Source organism: Mustela lutreola, chromosome 7 (assembly GCF_030435805.1).
Source record: "Mustela lutreola isolate mMusLut2 chromosome 7, mMusLut2.pri, whole genome shotgun sequence".
In the NCBI taxonomy this organism is placed as follows: domain Eukaryota; kingdom Metazoa; phylum Chordata; class Mammalia; order Carnivora; family Mustelidae; genus Mustela; species Mustela lutreola.
In genome coordinates, this window is record NC_081296.1 from 152,648,849 (window position 1) to 152,665,897 (window position 17,049).

The 17,049-nt window shown below is 49.9% G+C and overlaps 1 pseudogene and 4 gene segments (V, D, J or C); all 5 read right to left on the minus strand.

Annotated features, from left to right (window-relative positions):
* The window catches only part of LOC131835172 (Ig alpha-1 chain C region-like), a 125,514-nt gene extending 125,371 nt beyond the window's left edge, over nucleotides 1–143 (minus strand). Inside the window, 1 exon segment of the C gene segment in view lies at nucleotides 2–143. Within this exon segment, the coding sequence occupies nucleotides 2–44 (43 nt within the window).
* The window catches only part of LOC131835173 (immunoglobulin heavy constant epsilon-like), a 114,583-nt gene extending 113,711 nt beyond the window's left edge, over nucleotides 1–872 (minus strand). Inside the window, 1 exon segment of the C gene segment in view lies at nucleotides 815–872. Coding sequence covers nucleotides 815–857 — 43 coding nt within the window.
* Nucleotides 1–17,049, minus strand: part of LOC131835175 (Ig gamma chain C region-like) — a 189,527-nt gene that overhangs the window by 62,051 nt on the left and 110,427 nt on the right.
* Nucleotides 1–17,049, minus strand: part of LOC131835171 (immunoglobulin heavy constant mu-like) — a 130,159-nt gene that overhangs the window by 9,341 nt on the left and 103,769 nt on the right. The window contains 1 exon segment of the C gene segment in view: nucleotides 2,098–2,155. Within this exon segment, the coding sequence occupies nucleotides 2,098–2,155 (58 nt within the window).
* Nucleotides 2,130–17,049, minus strand: part of LOC131835182 (immunoglobulin heavy variable 3-74-like) — a 168,657-nt pseudogene continuing 153,737 nt past the window's right edge.

Genomic DNA, 17,049 nt, shown 5'->3' on the forward strand with positions numbered 1-17,049 from the left:
CCTGAGGAGACGGTGACCAGGGTCCCCTGGCCCCAGTAGCCCATAGCATAGTAGTCACAGTGGTGAATTCGCCATCCGCACCCCACCAAAACCCCGGGGGCCTGGCCCGGCCTCGCCCTGACTCAGAGGCTGGCACGGTCTCCGGACCCCACAGAAGCCAATCATCCAAGTCACCCCCCACTGCCCCTGAGACCCCAGAGAAGCCAGGGCACTGCGCACCTGGGCCGCCCGGCTACAAGCCCCTAACTGGGACTCCGAGGTCCAGTCTGCCCCAAGGGCCACAGCCGCAGACACCCCGATTCCACTGATCGCCCCACAGTCGCCGTGGTCCCCCAAACTACGTGGACAGACCAGCCAAAGGAGCCGCCTTGCCTCTGAGTGCAGCCGTCCTCAGGGCAGGGTGGTCACCAGGCTCCCGTTCCTGTCCCCATCCTGGCCTCCAAAAACCCCAACAGCCTGATCCCCCCAAGTGCGGCCAAAGTGGGGAGGCTGAGGACCCACCTGAGGACACGGTGACCAGGGTCCCCTGGCCCCAGTAGTCAAGCCAGTTGTCACAATGTGACAATTGTGCAGGAAATCTGGACAAGAAGTCGGGCCTGGCAGAGCCTCCGACCTCACACCCCAGCCGGTGGGGCCGACAGGGCAGCCCAGGAGGCAAGGGAGGCTGAGTGCCAGGATGGTGGGTTGCCGCCGGCCGCCGGCCCCTTCCTTCCCCTGGTCCTCCCAGACGCCAGACCCAGACAGCCTCATTTTCTCCCCCAAATGCAGCAAAAAGCCCCAGAGAGAGAGAGGAGAGAGGGCTGGAAGGACTCACCTGAGGAGACGGTGACCAGGGTCCCCTGGCCCCAGTAGTCCATAGCATAGTAGTCACAGTGGTGAATTCGCCATCCGCACCCCACCAAAACCCCGGGGGCCTGGCCCGGCCTCGCCCTGACTCAGAGGCTGGCACGGTCTCCGGACCCCACAGAAGCCAATCATCCAAGTTACCCCCCACTGCCCCTGAGACCCCAGAGAAGCCAGGGCACTGCGCACCTGGGCCGCCCGGCTACAAGCCCCTAACTGGGACTCCGAGGTCCAGTCTGCCCCAAGGGCCACAGCCGCAGACACCCCGATTCCACTGATCGCCCCACAGTCGCCGTGGTCCCCCAAACTACGTGGACAGACCAGCCAAAGGAGCCGCCTTGCCTCTGAGTGCAGCCGTCCTCAGGGCAGGGTGGTCACCAGGCTCCCGTTCCTGTCCCCATCCTGGCCTCCAAAAACCCCAACAGCCTGATCCCCCCAAGTGCGGCCAAAGTGGGGAGGCTGAGGACCCACCTGAGGACACGGTGACCAGGGTCCCCTGGCCCCAGTAGTCAAGCCAGTTGTCACAATGTGACAATTGTGCAGGAAATCTGGACAAGAAGTCGGGCCTGGCAGAGCCTCCGACCTCACACCCCAGCCGGTGGGGCCGACAGGGCAGCCCAGGAGGCAAGGGAGGCTGAGTGCCAGGATGGTGGGTTGCCGCCGGCCGCCGGCCCCTTCCTTCCCCTGGTCCTCCCAGACGCCAGACCCAGACAGCCTCATTTTCTCCCCCAAATGCAGCAAAAAGCCCCAGAGAGAGAGAGAGGAGAAAGGGCTGGAAGGACTCACCTGAGGAGACGGTGACCAGGGTCCCCTGGCCCCAGTACTCAAAGTAGTCACATTGCCAAAGGCCCCGTCAGGGGGTGTACAAAAACCTCAGCCCCGCCTGGCCGCCCGGCCACAGTGGACGCACCCCAGACGCGGAGCCTGCTCTGCCAGCCCCCCTCCCCACCCCACAGAGAGGCCCCCCAGAGTCGCAGAGGCAGCCCTCACTAGACTGGGCCCCACAGACCCCGGGGGTCTCAGGAACCTTCAGCTCCGGGGCTGGAACGAAGGGCCAGAGGGAAGCCGTCTTACCTGAGGACATGGGGACCAGGGTCCCCTGGCCCCAGGAACGGTCCCTGCTTCTCCCCCAACAGAGACCCTCCTGGCCCGCACCGTCCACCTCGGAGCCTGAGGATGCAGCCCACGCCGCCGGCTCCCCTGCCCCCAGATGGACCCCCAGGGCCAGAGCGAGGCAGGAAGGGTTGCAGTTACCTGAGGAGACGGTCACCAGGGTGCCCTGGCCCCAGACGTCCAAGTAGTCATGGCCACACTGGTGCAGCTGCCCAGCCGCTGCACACAGAAAGCAGGCCCCACGCTTCCCCTTCCCATCAACGCCTGAGCCGGGGCGTCTGTCTGCCTGGCCCTCAGCTCGGTTGCCACCCAGGGGCTCTGCCAGCTCTGAGTCCAGTCCCCACGGGGCTGGGACCCAGTGGGGACCTTGCGGTCCCGCAGGGCCCCAGGCTGGACCTTGGGCTCAGAGCTGCGGCCAGACCCAGGTGCCTGGCCCTGTGCCCACAGAGCTGCTGCCACGGAGACTCACCTGAGGAGACGGTGACCAGGGAGCCTTGGCCCCAGTAAACCAAATCCCAGAAGCACAGTCTCTGCCCAGCTGCGCCTCCCAGACAAAGACCCACTTGACCTCCTAGTGCCCCTGACACCCCCCCCCCCCTCCGCCACGCCGTGGAGACAGCAGCTTGCCCTGAGTGTGGGTAGCAGACGCAGCCGAGGAGACGGTGACCGGTGCGCACCGGCCCCACGGGCCCGCGTAAGCATCTGCACAGTGCGCTGGTGTGCTGGGGCCCACAGACCCCCCTCCCCACCCCGCCCAGCCAAGGTCCCCAGGGAGCCGCAGGGGCCGGAAAGCCTGCTGTCTGCTGGAAGAATGGCCCGCCCCGTGCCCCCGCCCCGTCCCTCCAGCCCCCAGAGCGCTGGGCCTGCATTTGATGTCCCTCCGGCACCTGACTCACGTTGGTCCTGAGGTCACGGTCTCCCGCACAGCCTTGCGAGGGCCGTCACTACTCGGGGCCCAGGGTGGCGCGCCCTGCCCGGCCCCGACCAAGCGCCCACCCCCTCCCCTGGTATCCAGGCTGCTGCGCACACCACGCCTCCTGCAGCCTGTCGATGACCCAGGCCGTCCCCGTGGTCACGTTCTGTCCCCTTGCAAAGTCCCTTTGCCTTCTGAGGCGGCTAAGCACCCCTCCCCCAGGTTTCTTGGGCTGCCCCCGCCCCGCTGCCTGGCGGGTGTGCTGGGACCCGGAGGGCTCCCCTCCGCTTGCTGGAGTGCTCCCCTGCGGGGTTTCTGTAGGGTTGTGAATCACTGTGGCCCCAGTTAGCACTGTGGTTCCTGGCTCAGCCAAAACCCCAAGGACCCTACGGCAGGAGGGGGAGGGAACCACAGACCCTCGTCATTGTCCTCCGGCCCGGCCGTTCCTGGTGCAGCAGCAGACAAGTGGCCGTTCCTGGTGCAGCGGCAGACAAGTGGCCGGCAGTAACAATAACCGAATATTAGACGCCTTCCTGTGTCTGTTTTCCTTTTATCTTTCAGAAATAAGAGTAGACCCAGGGCTGTGCCCACAGGCCACCTGCCTTCTAGACATGTGGTCTGAGAAGGCCGCTGGCTGCCGCAGGCAGGGCCACACAGAGGTCCATGGCCAATCCCCAGCTGGGCGCCAGAGGGCCTGCCTGAGGCTCGGCCGATGAGGCCACCTTCCCTCTGGCCACATCTGCGGACCCAAGGGCGGCTCCCTTGGGAACTCTGCCAGTTCGCTGTCCCCATGAACAGGCTGCTGGGGCCCAGGACTGTGCCGGTTGGCCGGAGCTGTGGGTCCTGGAGGAGGGTTCCCAGCTCTGCACGTCCGTGGCTGGGGGTGGGCTCAGGGGGCAGGGCACGATGGTCCACAGGGGCCGCGTCTCCCCCTGTGGGGCTGCTCTCCCCTGACTGCATGTGTCAGACCTGGGCTGGGCGCTGGGACCCACAGGTTCACCGGCTGTGGCCTTCAGGGGGGCGGAGACCCACATGGGCTCCCACAGCGGGCGTGAGAGTGGCAGATGCGCGGATGCAGGGGCAACTGCTCGGGGCAGGCATGCAGCCGGGGGCAGGGAGGGACTGGTGACGCCCTGGGGCTCGCTGGTGGAGCGGGTGGGTGAAGAGGGTGTTGGAAGTCTGTTTGTGAGTGTGTGTGTGTGTGGTGTGTGTGTGTGTGTGTGTGTGTGATGCCAGGCAGAGGGACAGCCGAAGCCAAGACCACAGGCTGGCGGTGTGTCTGGAGAGGAGGCCACGTGGCTCGGATTCCAACATGTCCCATGTGCCCCTCGAAGAGGCTTGTGTCTGGGCCTGGTTTAGAGTCTCTTTCTGGAAAGTTCTGTCTACTATGGTGTGGAGGATGGGTCTAGGCCGGCCTGGGGGCACCAGGAGCAGGAGGTCTGGGAGGGTTAGGGAGCCCTTGGGGTGGCAGGTCTGTCACGGGGGCTCCTGTGGAAGGGGTGGGGAGCAGGGCAGACTGTCTGAGGTGGCCTCCCAGGACTGGGGACCAAGGTGCCTGATCTTGGGGAAAAGGGGAGAAGCTGGGGAGTGCCATGCAGGGGCAGTGAGGGGTGCAGCTGGTCATGTCAGCCTCCGGCAGGTGGACATGAGGTGCTGGGGAGACCCCGCCATGATGCTGGGGCTCAGGACCTCTCCAGGCATGGTTGGTCACCAGCCCATGCACAGTATCTGGGTCTGGAGCGGGGAGGGACAAGCCTGAGTTCACTGTGGGGGTGCCCTGTGTAAGGGCAGACTAGCGCAATGGCCCCGAGTTACCTGTGGAGGATGCAGGTGGGGGAGGAGAGGCAGGGTGAGGTGCAGAGAGCAGCGTTCTGTCCCTGGGAGGAGGTGCTCCTGTAGTTGGCCCTGGGGCTGGGGGCAGGCCCTGGGGCTGGGGGCAGGCCCTGGGGCTGGGGGCAGGACCTGGGGCTGGGGGCAGGGCAGGTGGAGGAGCGGTCACAGCCTGTGGTCCCTCCCCACCCCCATGCCTGGGCCTCCAGAGCCTGCCCTCCAGGGCCCAAGGAGGAGGGGCTCCTGCCTGGCAGGAGGGCTTCCTCCAGGACTGCCCCCCCCCTCACTGGAGACTCACCCTGGGCCCGCTTTCTCCTCTTAGGGAACGAAGGGTAAGGTGTGCTCTGGCCCTTCAGGAAGCACCTGCTTTGGGTTTCTGGGCCGTCAGCTCCTGGCTGGGGGAAGGAAGGTGCCTTCCTTGCCATGCAGCTCTGTTCCTTCAGCTCCCAGGCCCAGACCCGTGCCTGCCTCTTCACCACGGCAGAGACCCAGTCAGGCCGCAGCACTCTCTGGCCTGCAGAGGACCCAGCCCAGCACCTGCAGGCCAGTGAGTCCTATCGGGCCCCCGTGGAGGATAAGACCTAACCTTGGCAGAGCTCATGGGCCTTCCACAGAGACCTCCGACCTGCCATCCCTGGTTCTTCCTGGAGATGCTGTGTGGAGTCTGGATCAGGGCAGCCATTCTGGGTCCAGAGCCTGTAAGCCATGTGTCTGGCTGTGCTCGTACCCAGGCTGGGCTGTGCAGCATCCCGTGGGCCAGTTCTGGGAGCCTGACCCTGCCCTCCTGGGAAAGGACATGGGGGTTACAGGTGTGCGCCCCAGCAAGTGCCAGTGTGGTATCTGGATCAGTGTAACGGGGCGGCTGGGACTGGGGTCAGTGGTGGGCATTCCAGCCTCTGCCCACAGCTACAGGCGCCCGGGGCCCTACCCTTCCCGGAACGGTGACTGGGACGGTGACTCGCTTACTTAGCTGCCCTGAATAAGCCGAGCTGAATTCTAAACCCCTGTGACAGGTGGGGAGGGCACTGTCAGTCAGGACATGTCCAGGCAATCGCTTCTGAAAATGACTGGTGAGCGAGGAGTGGCTAGTGTGGGGCCTTGAGGTCCTTCCAGGCTTGCAGTGCTGCTATGTTTCGGTGAGCTAATCACACTCCTGGGTGATGCACCCCTAAAATCGGGCACAGTGGTAGACCAGATGGCCGGAATGCAGGTGCGCTCTGGCAAGTTCTGGGAGCATTCATCACACTCCTGGGGAGAAGCTTCCTATCTGAGACTTGATCTCTGATGGCCTCTGCCATGCGGAGCTGGTTCCTGAGCACGTGACTCCAGAAGGGAGGTCCTAGAGGACAAAACCACGAGGAACATCTTGCTTCATCTCTCAGGCTGGAAAGAGCAAGTCGTTGCTGTTGCCGACAAACCAGCAGTTGTGAGAAGCCACCAAAAGGAATAGAAAGGAATAAGAAACAGGATTGCCCTCCTCTGAGACCCTATGACATGAGCAAAAAGGAGTAAAAACCAGACAAATAGGTGGGAGCTTACAAATAAATGTGAAGAACAATGGGAGGGGACACAAGTCCTGCTCTGGAAAGGACAGAAGATCCAGTGGATCCTGGTCAGTCCCCCTGATCGTGCAGCCCAGACAGGTGGTGGTGGGGTTAACAAAGCCGTGAGAAGGCAGCTTATATGTCGCCACGTGCCTGAGAGAAGGGCCTGGCCGGGGCGGTCATCACGCTCTATGGGACAGAGCACCTTCAGTGCACACGACAAAGGGTTGGCAATAGGGTAGACAGGGCTGACGTTGGACTCCTCACTGAGTGAGGAGTCAGGACGGGAACTTACCCAGCCACTGAGGGTATGGGGTATTGGACAGGTATCTCTGTGAAGGCCATTCCTTCATGGCAGGGGAGGGGCTGCCCCCGTCATTGGCACCTGAAGCAGGAGGGACCGGCAGGAGCTAACGTGCATTCATTGCCATTCTGGCTTTTTGCACAAGAAGGGAAGCCCCAGCTTCTTCAGCAGCTCCTTGTCCAGAGTGAATCCTGTGTCCATCTTGGGCCTCGCTGCTGCTCTCGTCCCCTGGAGCTGGGAGCACTCTCATTTCCCTGGGGTTTAAGGACCATACACTGCTGGACAGACACCTCCCATCCGCCTGCTGTCTGGCTAGCACGAGACAGCGGCTCCTCCTCCTCCTCCTCTTTCTTCTTTTTATTATTTAAGCCTTTTATTAATGGGTGCTTGCTGTTTGTTGACTTTTTTGAAAAAATCAAGTTGTAAACTTTTATTCCAAATTAAAAATGAAGTTCTTGGAACGTGGACAAAATGGTGGAGAAGTAGGAGGTGCTGTTTCAACCAGTCCCCTAAAGTGAGCTGATTATCTACCAAAGAACTCCGATCACCCATGAAATCAGCCTGAGATGTAGGATTATCCACGTCTGGATCTCTACGGGGGCAGAAGACGCCAGTGGGCAGGTAAAGCGGAGTGGGAACGTTGGACTGATATGGGAAGATAACCAAAAGGGGGAAGGAGCCACCAGAGGCCACCCATTGGAAAGTACTACCCCAATGCGAGAGCGCCCTGCGACGGGGGACCAGCATTAACTTGGAGTCTGTTTGAAAGCACTCAAAAAGAGCAAAGGATCTTAAGGGGAAATTGGGGGAAACAGGGCAGTTAGGGACAAGGACTTAAGCCCACGGACCCAGGATGGCTACCCCTGGTGCTGAGCCAGAGAGGGTGCAGTGAAGAAGCCAGGTCTTGGTCCCTGAGCCACCAGCACACGTGAGAGCATCAGGGTGGCAGCTGTGTGACGGAGTCTGGTGTGGACACCAGCCATGCTCTCTAGAACCACAGCTTTTTGCACTCTGAGTAAGTGCTGCACTACCAGGGTCTGAGTCACGCTCCACCCCCTCCCCTGAGAGAGGTCCGTGTGGACACTAGCCGGTGCTCTCGGAGGACCAGTCAAGAGTCTGAACACTCCACCCAGGCCATTGTGAAAATCTCAGCGTGCTACCTCTGCTTGGGACCTCTCTGGTGGTCTGGACCTGCCCAGACAGCCACGGCAGAGGCAGCCGCTGGAAGCCAGCTCTCTGGACTAGTACTTTTTCTGGGTTTGCTAACACCAGGGTACAAAGAGGAGCTCCTGTGACCCCTGAGACTGTGACTGGGACCTGCTCTGCCAGCAGCAGGGGGGGAAGTTGTGTGCTCTGGAGCACCCAGAGGGGAGCAGGTGAGCCTTCTCTCTGAGACGGAGGTCTGGGTGCAATTTGCTTTCCTCTAGACCTCCAAAGAACCACCAAAAACTGCCAACCACCAAAAAACAAAACCCAAAAAACCCCCAGAGAACAAAAGCCTGAAAAACCGGTTTCCTCAGAGACCACCCCCTTGATGGGGGCAGGAGGACTCAACTCTAGCAAGACTCCCTGAAAAACCACACGGTGGGCCCCCCCCCCCAGAAAGCCAGCCAAAAAGCCACAAAAAACCCCGCAAAAAAACAAAAAAACAAAAAACAAACCCCAAACTAACAAAAAGCAAAGAACAAGAGGACAACCACCACTTCATAGATACAAATTTTATCTTAAATTCATTCCCACTAATCTCATTCTTTTTAATTTTTAAATAATTTTTAACCTATTTACCATCACAATAAGATGCTCAGTACAACAAATTCCATAATAACCTTTTAACTTGGATGTTTTTGATATATATTCCTGTTTATCTTTTGCTTTTCTATTTTTTAAATATTCACATAGAGATAAGCTTCAAAGTAATCCTCTTTCCCCAATCAATGCTACCCCTGTATATAAACCAGTTTTAATCCCCCCTTATTTCGGGAAACTTGAGTCCTTTAACAAAGATATCAAGATACACCCAGGAAGAATCAAAATAACCGTCCTCGCCCACACTGAGAATTTATAACCACTCTCCCGTCTTTTTTCCTCTGTCAGTGTTTCTGTGTATTTGTTTTTATTATGGTTGTATATAAATCTATACTTGGGGTTCATTTTGGCTGGGTTCTATTTTTTCTTGTCATTTACTTTTGTTGGTCTATTTGTTTGACTGTTTATTTTTGTATACTTTATAAATCTTACCTTTGGGGCCCATTCTGGCTGTGTCTTCTCTTTTATTTTTCCTTTTTCTTTTCTCCTGTCTCTCTTTCTCTCTCTATCTCTTTTTTTCTTTTTTATTTCTTTTTGGTGGGGACTCCCGATTGCTCAGAAGCATTTCAGGGTGCACCGTGCCTGGATCATGGTTGATATATTCCACTGTACATCCCCTCAACCACTTCTCACTAAAATGACTAGGAGGAGGAATGCCCAACAGAGGAAAAATTCAGACAGTGCCCTCTCCATCAGAGCTACTGGATATGGCTAAACAGTATGTCAGAAAGGGAATTCATGGTAACAATTATCCAGGCGATGGCTAGGGTGGAGAAAGCCTTTGATGACAAAATGGAATTGATTAGGGAAGAAGTGAAAGCAACGAGGGAAGATGTTAACAATGCTCCCAATGAGAACAAATTCTCCATGAAAATTCTCAATTTGGGGAATGGAGTTAGCATTCGTGTTCTAGAGGCAGAAAGGTCTCCCCCCAAGATCATAGAATCTAGAAAGAACTCAAGATACCAAATTGTGAACATGAGGAATCATAATTGTAGACAGAAGCTCTTGAAAGCAGCTAGGGGAAAGAGATTCCTTAGGTACAGAGGAAATCCCATCAGAATAACATGAGACCAGTCCACAGAAACCTGGCAAGCCAGAAAGGGCTGGAAAGATATATTCAGGACACTAAATGAGAAGAACATGCAGCCAAGAATACTTTATCCGGCGAGACTGACATTCAAAATGGATGGAGACATAAAGAGCTTCCAAAACCAGCAAGGCTTAAAAGAGTATGTGACCACCAAGCTGACACTGCAGGAAATATTAAGGGGGGTTCTATAAAAGAGGGAAAATCCTAAGAATATCATTGAACAGAAATATATGGAGACAATCTATAAAAACAAGGACTTCACAGGTAACACGATGTCAATAAAAACGTATCTCTCAACAATCACTCTCAATGTGAATGGCCTAAATGCGCCCCAAACTGGCACAGGGTTGCAGATTGGATAAAACGACAGGACCCATCCATATGTTATCTACAAGACATCCATTTCAAACCTAAGGATACACCCAGACTGAAAGTGAAGGGATAGAGAAGCATCTTTCATGGCAATGGGCCTCAAGGGAGGCCGGGGTAGTGATTCTCATATCAGATAAATTAGATTTTAAACTCAAGACTGTAGTCAGAGATACAGAAAGAAACTACATAATTCTTAAGGGGACTATCCACCAAGAAGATCTAACAATTGTAAATATTTATGCCCCTAATACAGGAGCAGCCAAACACAGAAGACAACTGCTAATCAAGATAAAGAGTCATATTGATATGAATACATTAACAGTAGGAGATCTTAACATGCCACTCTCAATAATAGATCATCCAAGCAGAAAATCAACAAAGAAACAAGAACATTGAATGACACATTGGATCAGATGGACCTCATAGATATATACAGAACATTCCACCCTAAAACAACAGAATACTCATTCTTCTCAAGTGCACATGGAGCCTTCTCCAGAGTAGACCACATACTGGGTCACAAATCAGGACTCAACCAATACCAAAGGACTGAGATTATTCCCTGCACATTCTTAGATCACAATGCTTTGAAACTGAAGCTCAACCACAAGGAAAATTTGGAAGGAACTCAAACACCTGGAAGCTAAAGACCACCTTGCTTAAGAATGCTTGGATCATTAAATTGAAATAATCGTCAAAAAGGACTTTCTTTTATAAATGCTCAGTTTAGTCTTTGGTGATTAAAGTATATATGCCTGTCAGTGCAAACAAAAAGTCATTCATTATATATCAAAAATTGATCTGTCAGGTGTGTTTTATCTCTGTATTTAATAAAGGATATTGTTGACATTTATTAATGAATTTAATAATTAATGAAGTCCAAAAAAAAAAAAAAAAGAATGCTTGAATCAACCAGGAAATCAAAGAAGAACTTAAACAATTCATGGAAACCAATGAGAATGAAGACACATTGGTCCAAAACCTATGGGATACAGCAAAGATGGTCCTAAAGGGGAAACACATAGCCATCCAAGCCTCCCTCAAAAAAAAAAAAAAAAAGAAAAATCCAGAATACACCAGCTGTCTTTACATCTTAAGAATCAACAACAAATTAAGCCAACACAACACACAAGAAGAGAAATAATCAAGATTAGAGCAGAGATCAATGAGGTAGAAACCGGAGATACAGTAGAATGTATCAATGAAACTAGAAGCTGGTTTTTTGAAAGAATCAATAAGATTGATAAACCATTGGCCACACTAATCCAAAAGAAAAGTGAGAAAGCCCAAATTAATAAAATTATGAATGAAAAGGGGAGTTCACAACTAACACCAAGGAAATAGAAATAATTATCAGAAATTATTATCAACAGTTATATGCCAATAAGTTAAGCAACCTATATATAACTATAAAACTGTATACTTCAAAAATTGAACCAGGAAGCAGTTGACTATATGAATAGACTGATATCTAGTAACGAGATTGAAGCAGTGATGAAAAACCTCCCAAAAAACAAGAGCCCAGGACCTGACAGATTCCCTGGGGGAATTATACCAAACTTTCAAAAAGAAATAACACCTATTCTCCTGAAGCTGTTTCAAAAAATTGAAGCACAACCAAAACTTCCAGAATCCTTTTATGAAGGCAGCATTACCCTGATCCCCAAATCAGGCAAAGTCCCCACCAAAAAGGAGAATTTCAGACCAATATCCCTGATGAATATGGATGCTAAGATTCTCAACAAGATCCTAGAAAATAGGATCCAACAGCACATGAAAAAGATTATCCACCATGACCAGGTGGGATTCATCTCTGGGCTACAAGGATGATTGAACATTTACAAATCAATCAGTGTGATAGAACAAATGAACAAGAGAAGAGAGAAGAACCACATGGTCCTCTCAATTGATGCAAAAAAAAAAAAAAGCATTTGACAAAATCCAGCATCCGTTCATGATTAAAACGCTTCAAAGTATAGGGATAGAGAGAACATTCCTGAACTTCATAAAATCTATCTATGAAAGACCCACAGCAAATATCATCCTCAATGGGAAAAAGCTCGCAGCCTTCCCTTTGAGATCAGGAACACGACAAGGATGCCCACTCTCACCACCCTTGTTCAACATAGTATTAGAAGTCCTAGCAACAGCAATCAGACAACAAAGAGAAATAAAAGGTATTCAAATTGGCAATGAAGAAGTCAAACTCTCTCTTCGCAGATGATATGATTCTTTATATGAAAAATCCCAAAGACTCCACCCCCAAACTACTAGAACTCATACAACAATTTAGTAACATGGCAGGATACAAAGTCAATGTACAGAAATCAGGGGCTTTCTTATACACTAACAATGAAAGTACAGAAAGGGAAATTAGAGGATTGATTACATTTACTATAGCACCAAGAACCACAAGATACTGGGGAATAAACCTAACCAAAGAGGTAAAGGATTTGTACTTGAGGAACTACAGAACACTCATGAAAGAAACTGAATAATACACAAAAAAGATGGAAGACCATTCCATGCTCTTGGAACAGAAGAATAAACATTGTTAAAATGTCTATACTACCCAGAGAAATCTATACTTTCAATGCCATTCTGATAAAAATTCCACCAGCATTTTTCAAAGAGCTGGAGCAAACAATCCTAAAATTTGTATAGAATCAGAAGAGACCCCGAGTCACTAAGGAAATGTTGAAAAAAACAAAACAAAACAAAACAAAACAAAACAAAACAAAAGCAGCATCACATTGCCTGATTTCAAGCTTTACTACAAAGCTGTGATCACCAAGACAGCATGGTACTGGCATAAAAACAGACACATAGACCAGTGGAACAGAGTAGAGAGCCCAGGTATGGACCCTCAACTCTACGGTCAAATAATCTTCGACAAAGCAGGAAAAAATAGACAGTGGAAAAAAGACAGTCTCTTCAATCAATGGAGCTGGGAAAACTGGACAGCTATGTGTAGAAAAATGAAACTTGACCATTCTCTTACACCGTACACAAAGATAAACTCAAAATGGACAAAAGACCTTAACGTGAGACAGGAATCCATCTGAATCTTAGAGGAGAACATAGGCAGTAACCTCTTCGACATCGGCCACAACAACTTCTTTCAAGATATGTCTCCTAAGGGAAAGGAAACAAAAGTGAAAATGAAGTTTTGGGACTTCATCAAGATCAAAAGTTTCTGCACAGCAAAGGAAACAGTCAACAAAGCAAAGAGGCAACCCACAAAATGGGAAAAGATATTTGCAAATGACCAGACATATAAAGGGCTGATATCCAAGATCTATAAAGAACTTCTGAAACTCACACACAAAACAGATGATCACACCAAAAAATGGGCAGAAGACATGAATAGACACTTCTCCAATAAAGACATACAAATGGCTATCATACACATGAAAAAATGTTCATCCTCACTAGCCATCAGGGAGATTCAAACCAAAACCACATTGAGATATAACCTTACACCAGTTAAAATGGCCAAAATTAGCAAGACAGGAAACAACATGTGTTGGAGAGGATGTGGAGAAGGGGGAACCCTCTTCCACTGTTGGTGGGAATGCAAGTTGGTGCAGCCTCTTTGGAGAACAGGGTGGAGATTCCTCAAGAAATTAAAAATAGAACTTCCCTATGACCCTGCAATTTCATTCCTGGGTATTTACCCCAAAGATACAGATGTCGTGAAAAGAAGGGCCATCTGTACCCCAATGTTCATAGCAGCAATGGCCACGGTCGCCAAACTGTGGAAAGAACCAAGATGCCCTTCAACGGACGAATGGATAAGCAAGATGTGGTCCATATACACTATGGAGTATGATGCCTCCATCAGAAAGGACGAATACCCAACTTTTGTAGCTACATGGACGGGACTGGAAGAGATGATGCTGAGTGAAATAAGTCAAGCAGAGAGAGTCAGTTATCATATGGTTTCACTTATTTGTGGAGCATAAGGAATAACATGGAGGACATCGGGAAATGGAGAGGAGAAGGGAGTTGAGGGAAATTGGAAGGGGAGGTGAACCATGAGAGACTATGGACTCTGAGAAACAATTTGAGGGTTTTGGAGGGGCGGGGGGTGGGAGGTGGGGTGAGCCTGGTGGTGGGTATTGGGGAGGGCACGGATTGCATGGAGCACTGGGTGTGGTGCATAAACAATGATTCTATTATGCTGAAAAGAAGCAAATGAACAAATAAATAAATAAGGGAGCACATGTGGGGAAGAGGCAAGGGGTCATCCACCATGACACGGAGGCTGAAATCTTTAAATTTTTTAAAAATTTTTAGTATATTTTTATTTTTATTATTTTTTTAATTTAATATATATATTTTTTATTTCATCAGGACAAGTGCACTCCTTGATCCCTCTCCACCATCCCCCACTCACTTCTCCTCTTGTAACCGTCAGTGGGTTCTCTGTGGTTGACAGTCTGTTTCAGGGTTGGTCTCTCTTTCCCCTCCACCCTTGTCTTTCTGTTTTGTTTCTTCAAATCCGCACGTGAGTGAAATCAAATGGTGTATGTCTTTCTCTGCCTGACTGGTTTCCTTCAGCATTATTCTCTGTAGCTCCATCCATGTTACTGCAAATGGCAAGATTTTATCCTTTTTTTAAAATGAATAATATTCCATGCATACACATGATACACCTTTTTCTATTCCTCCTTCTGTGGTCACTTGGGCTGTTTCCAAAATTCGGCTGTGGTAGCTGTAATTATTGGGGTGCATGTATCCCTTTGAATTAGCATTCTGATATCCTTTGCGTAAATACCCGGTAGTGCGATTGCTGGGTCATAGGGCAGCTCTATTTTCAACTTTTTGAAGAATCTCCCTGCTGTTTTCCAGAGCGGCTGCACCCGCTTGCATTCCCACCAGCAGTGCAGGAGGCTCCCCTTTCTCCGCATCCCCTCTAGCTCTGGTTGTTTCTTGTGTTGTTCATTTTATCCATTCTGATCCTTCTGAGGTGGTATCCCATTGTGGCTTTGATTTGCATTTTCCTGATGGTGAGGGATGTGGAGCATCTCCTCATGTGTCCATTAGCTGTTTGTATGTCTTTGGAGAAATGGCTGCTTTTGTCTACTGCCCATTTTTAAATTGGATTATTCGGTTTTTGTGTGTTGAGTATGACAAGTTCTTTATAAATACGTTGTTTGCAAGTATCTTCTCCCATCCCACAGTATGACTTGCACTTTGGTTGAGTTTTGCTGTGCAAAAGATTTTTTTTATCTTGATGAAGGCCTGATACTTCATTTTTGCTTTTGTTTTCCTTGTCTTTGGACATGGGTCTAGTAAGAAGTTGCTATGGCCCATGTCGAAGAGGTTGCTGCCTGGGTTCTCCTCTAGGATTTTGAAAGAGTCCAGCCTCACATTGAGGTCTTTCATCCATTTTGAATTTATCTTGGTGTACAGTGTAAGCGAATGGTCCAGTTTCATTCCACTGTACGTGGCTGTCCAATTTTCCCAGCACCATTTACTGAAGAGACTGTCTTCTTTCCTGCTTTGTTGAAGATTAGCTGATCGTAGATTTGAGGGTCCATTTCTGGGCTCTCTGTTCTGTTCCGTTGATTTCTGCATCTGTTTTTGTGCCAGTACCATACCATCCTGATGATTACGGTTTTGTAATAGAGCTTGAAGTCTGAATTGTGAGGCTACTAGCTTTGGTCTTTTTCCACATTCCTCTGGCTATTTGGGGGTCTTTTCTGATTCCATATAAATTTTAGGATTTTTGACTCTAGCTCTGTGAAAAATGATGGTGGTATTCCTATAGGGATTGCATTAAATGTGTAGGTGGCTCTGGGTAGTGTAGACACTTTCACAATGTTCTTCTGATCCATGAGCATGGAATGTTTTTCCACTTCTTTCTGTACTCTTCGATTCCTTTCATAAGTGTTTTATGGTTTTTACAGTATTGATCTTTTACCTCATTGGTTAAGTTTATTCCTAGGTATCCTATTGCTTTTGGTGCAATTGCAAATGGGATCGATTCCTTGATTCCTTTTTCTATTGCTTCCAGATTGGTGTATAGAAATGCAACAGATTTCTGCACATTGATTTTATTATGTCTCGCAAATTTACTGAATTTCTGTATGAGTTCTAGCAATTTTTTTTTTTTGAGTTCTAGCAATTTTTTGGTGGTCTTTCATGTTTTCTTTCTTTCTTTCTCTCTTAAGTTTTTCTTTATTTATTTGATGGAGAGAGAGATATCATAAGTAGATGGTGAGGCAGGCACTGGGGGCCTCCCTCCTGAGCAGGGAGCCCCACGAGGGACTCGAACCCAGGATCCTGAGACCATGACCTGAGCCGAAGGCAGAGGCTTAACCCACTGAGCCACCCAGGCACCCTTTCAGGTTTTCTGTGTAGAGTATCATGCCATCTAAGAACAGTGAAAATTTGACTTTTTTTTTTTTTTTTTTGCCTATTTAGATGCATTTCATTTCTTTTTGTTGTCTGATTCAGAGGCTTCCAGTTCTATGTTAAATAGTATTGGTGAGAGTAGCCATCTTTGTCTTGTTACTGACAGTAGGGGAAAGCCTCTGTTTTTCCCCATTGAGGAAAGATATTAGCTGGGAGTCTTTCATATGTGGCTTTAGTGATGTTGAGGTATGTTCCATTTATCCCTACTTTTTGGAGGGCTTTTTTTTTTTCTTTTTAACCAAGAAATGTGCTGCATTTTGCCAAATGTTCATGTGTTGAGAGGATCCTTTTGTTCTTTGTTTTATTAATGTGCTGTATCACATTGATTGATTTATGAATATTGAACCACCCCTGCAGCCCAGAAATGAGTCTCACTGGAAGGTGATGAATAATTCTTACAATGTACTGTTGAATTCAATTTGCTCTATTTTATTAAGAACTTTTTGAAAGATTTTATTTATTTATTTTAGAGACAGAAAGAGTGTGCACATGAATCAGGGAGGGGAAGAGGGAGAGGAAGAGAGAGAATCCATAAGCAGACGCTCCACTGAGTGCAGAGCTGGATGCAGGGCTCACTCCCCTAACTCTGAGTCCATGACTTGAGTCAGAATCTAGAGTAACACATTTAACTGACTGAGCCATGCAGCCACCGCATTGTACTGAGAATTTTGGTATCTGTGTTCAGGGATATTTGGTATCAATATCAGGGATATTGATCTGTAATTTTCCTTTTTGGTGGGGTCTTTGTCTGGTTTTGGGATCAAGGTAATGCTGGCCTCCAAGAATGAGTTTGGAAGTTTCCTTTTTT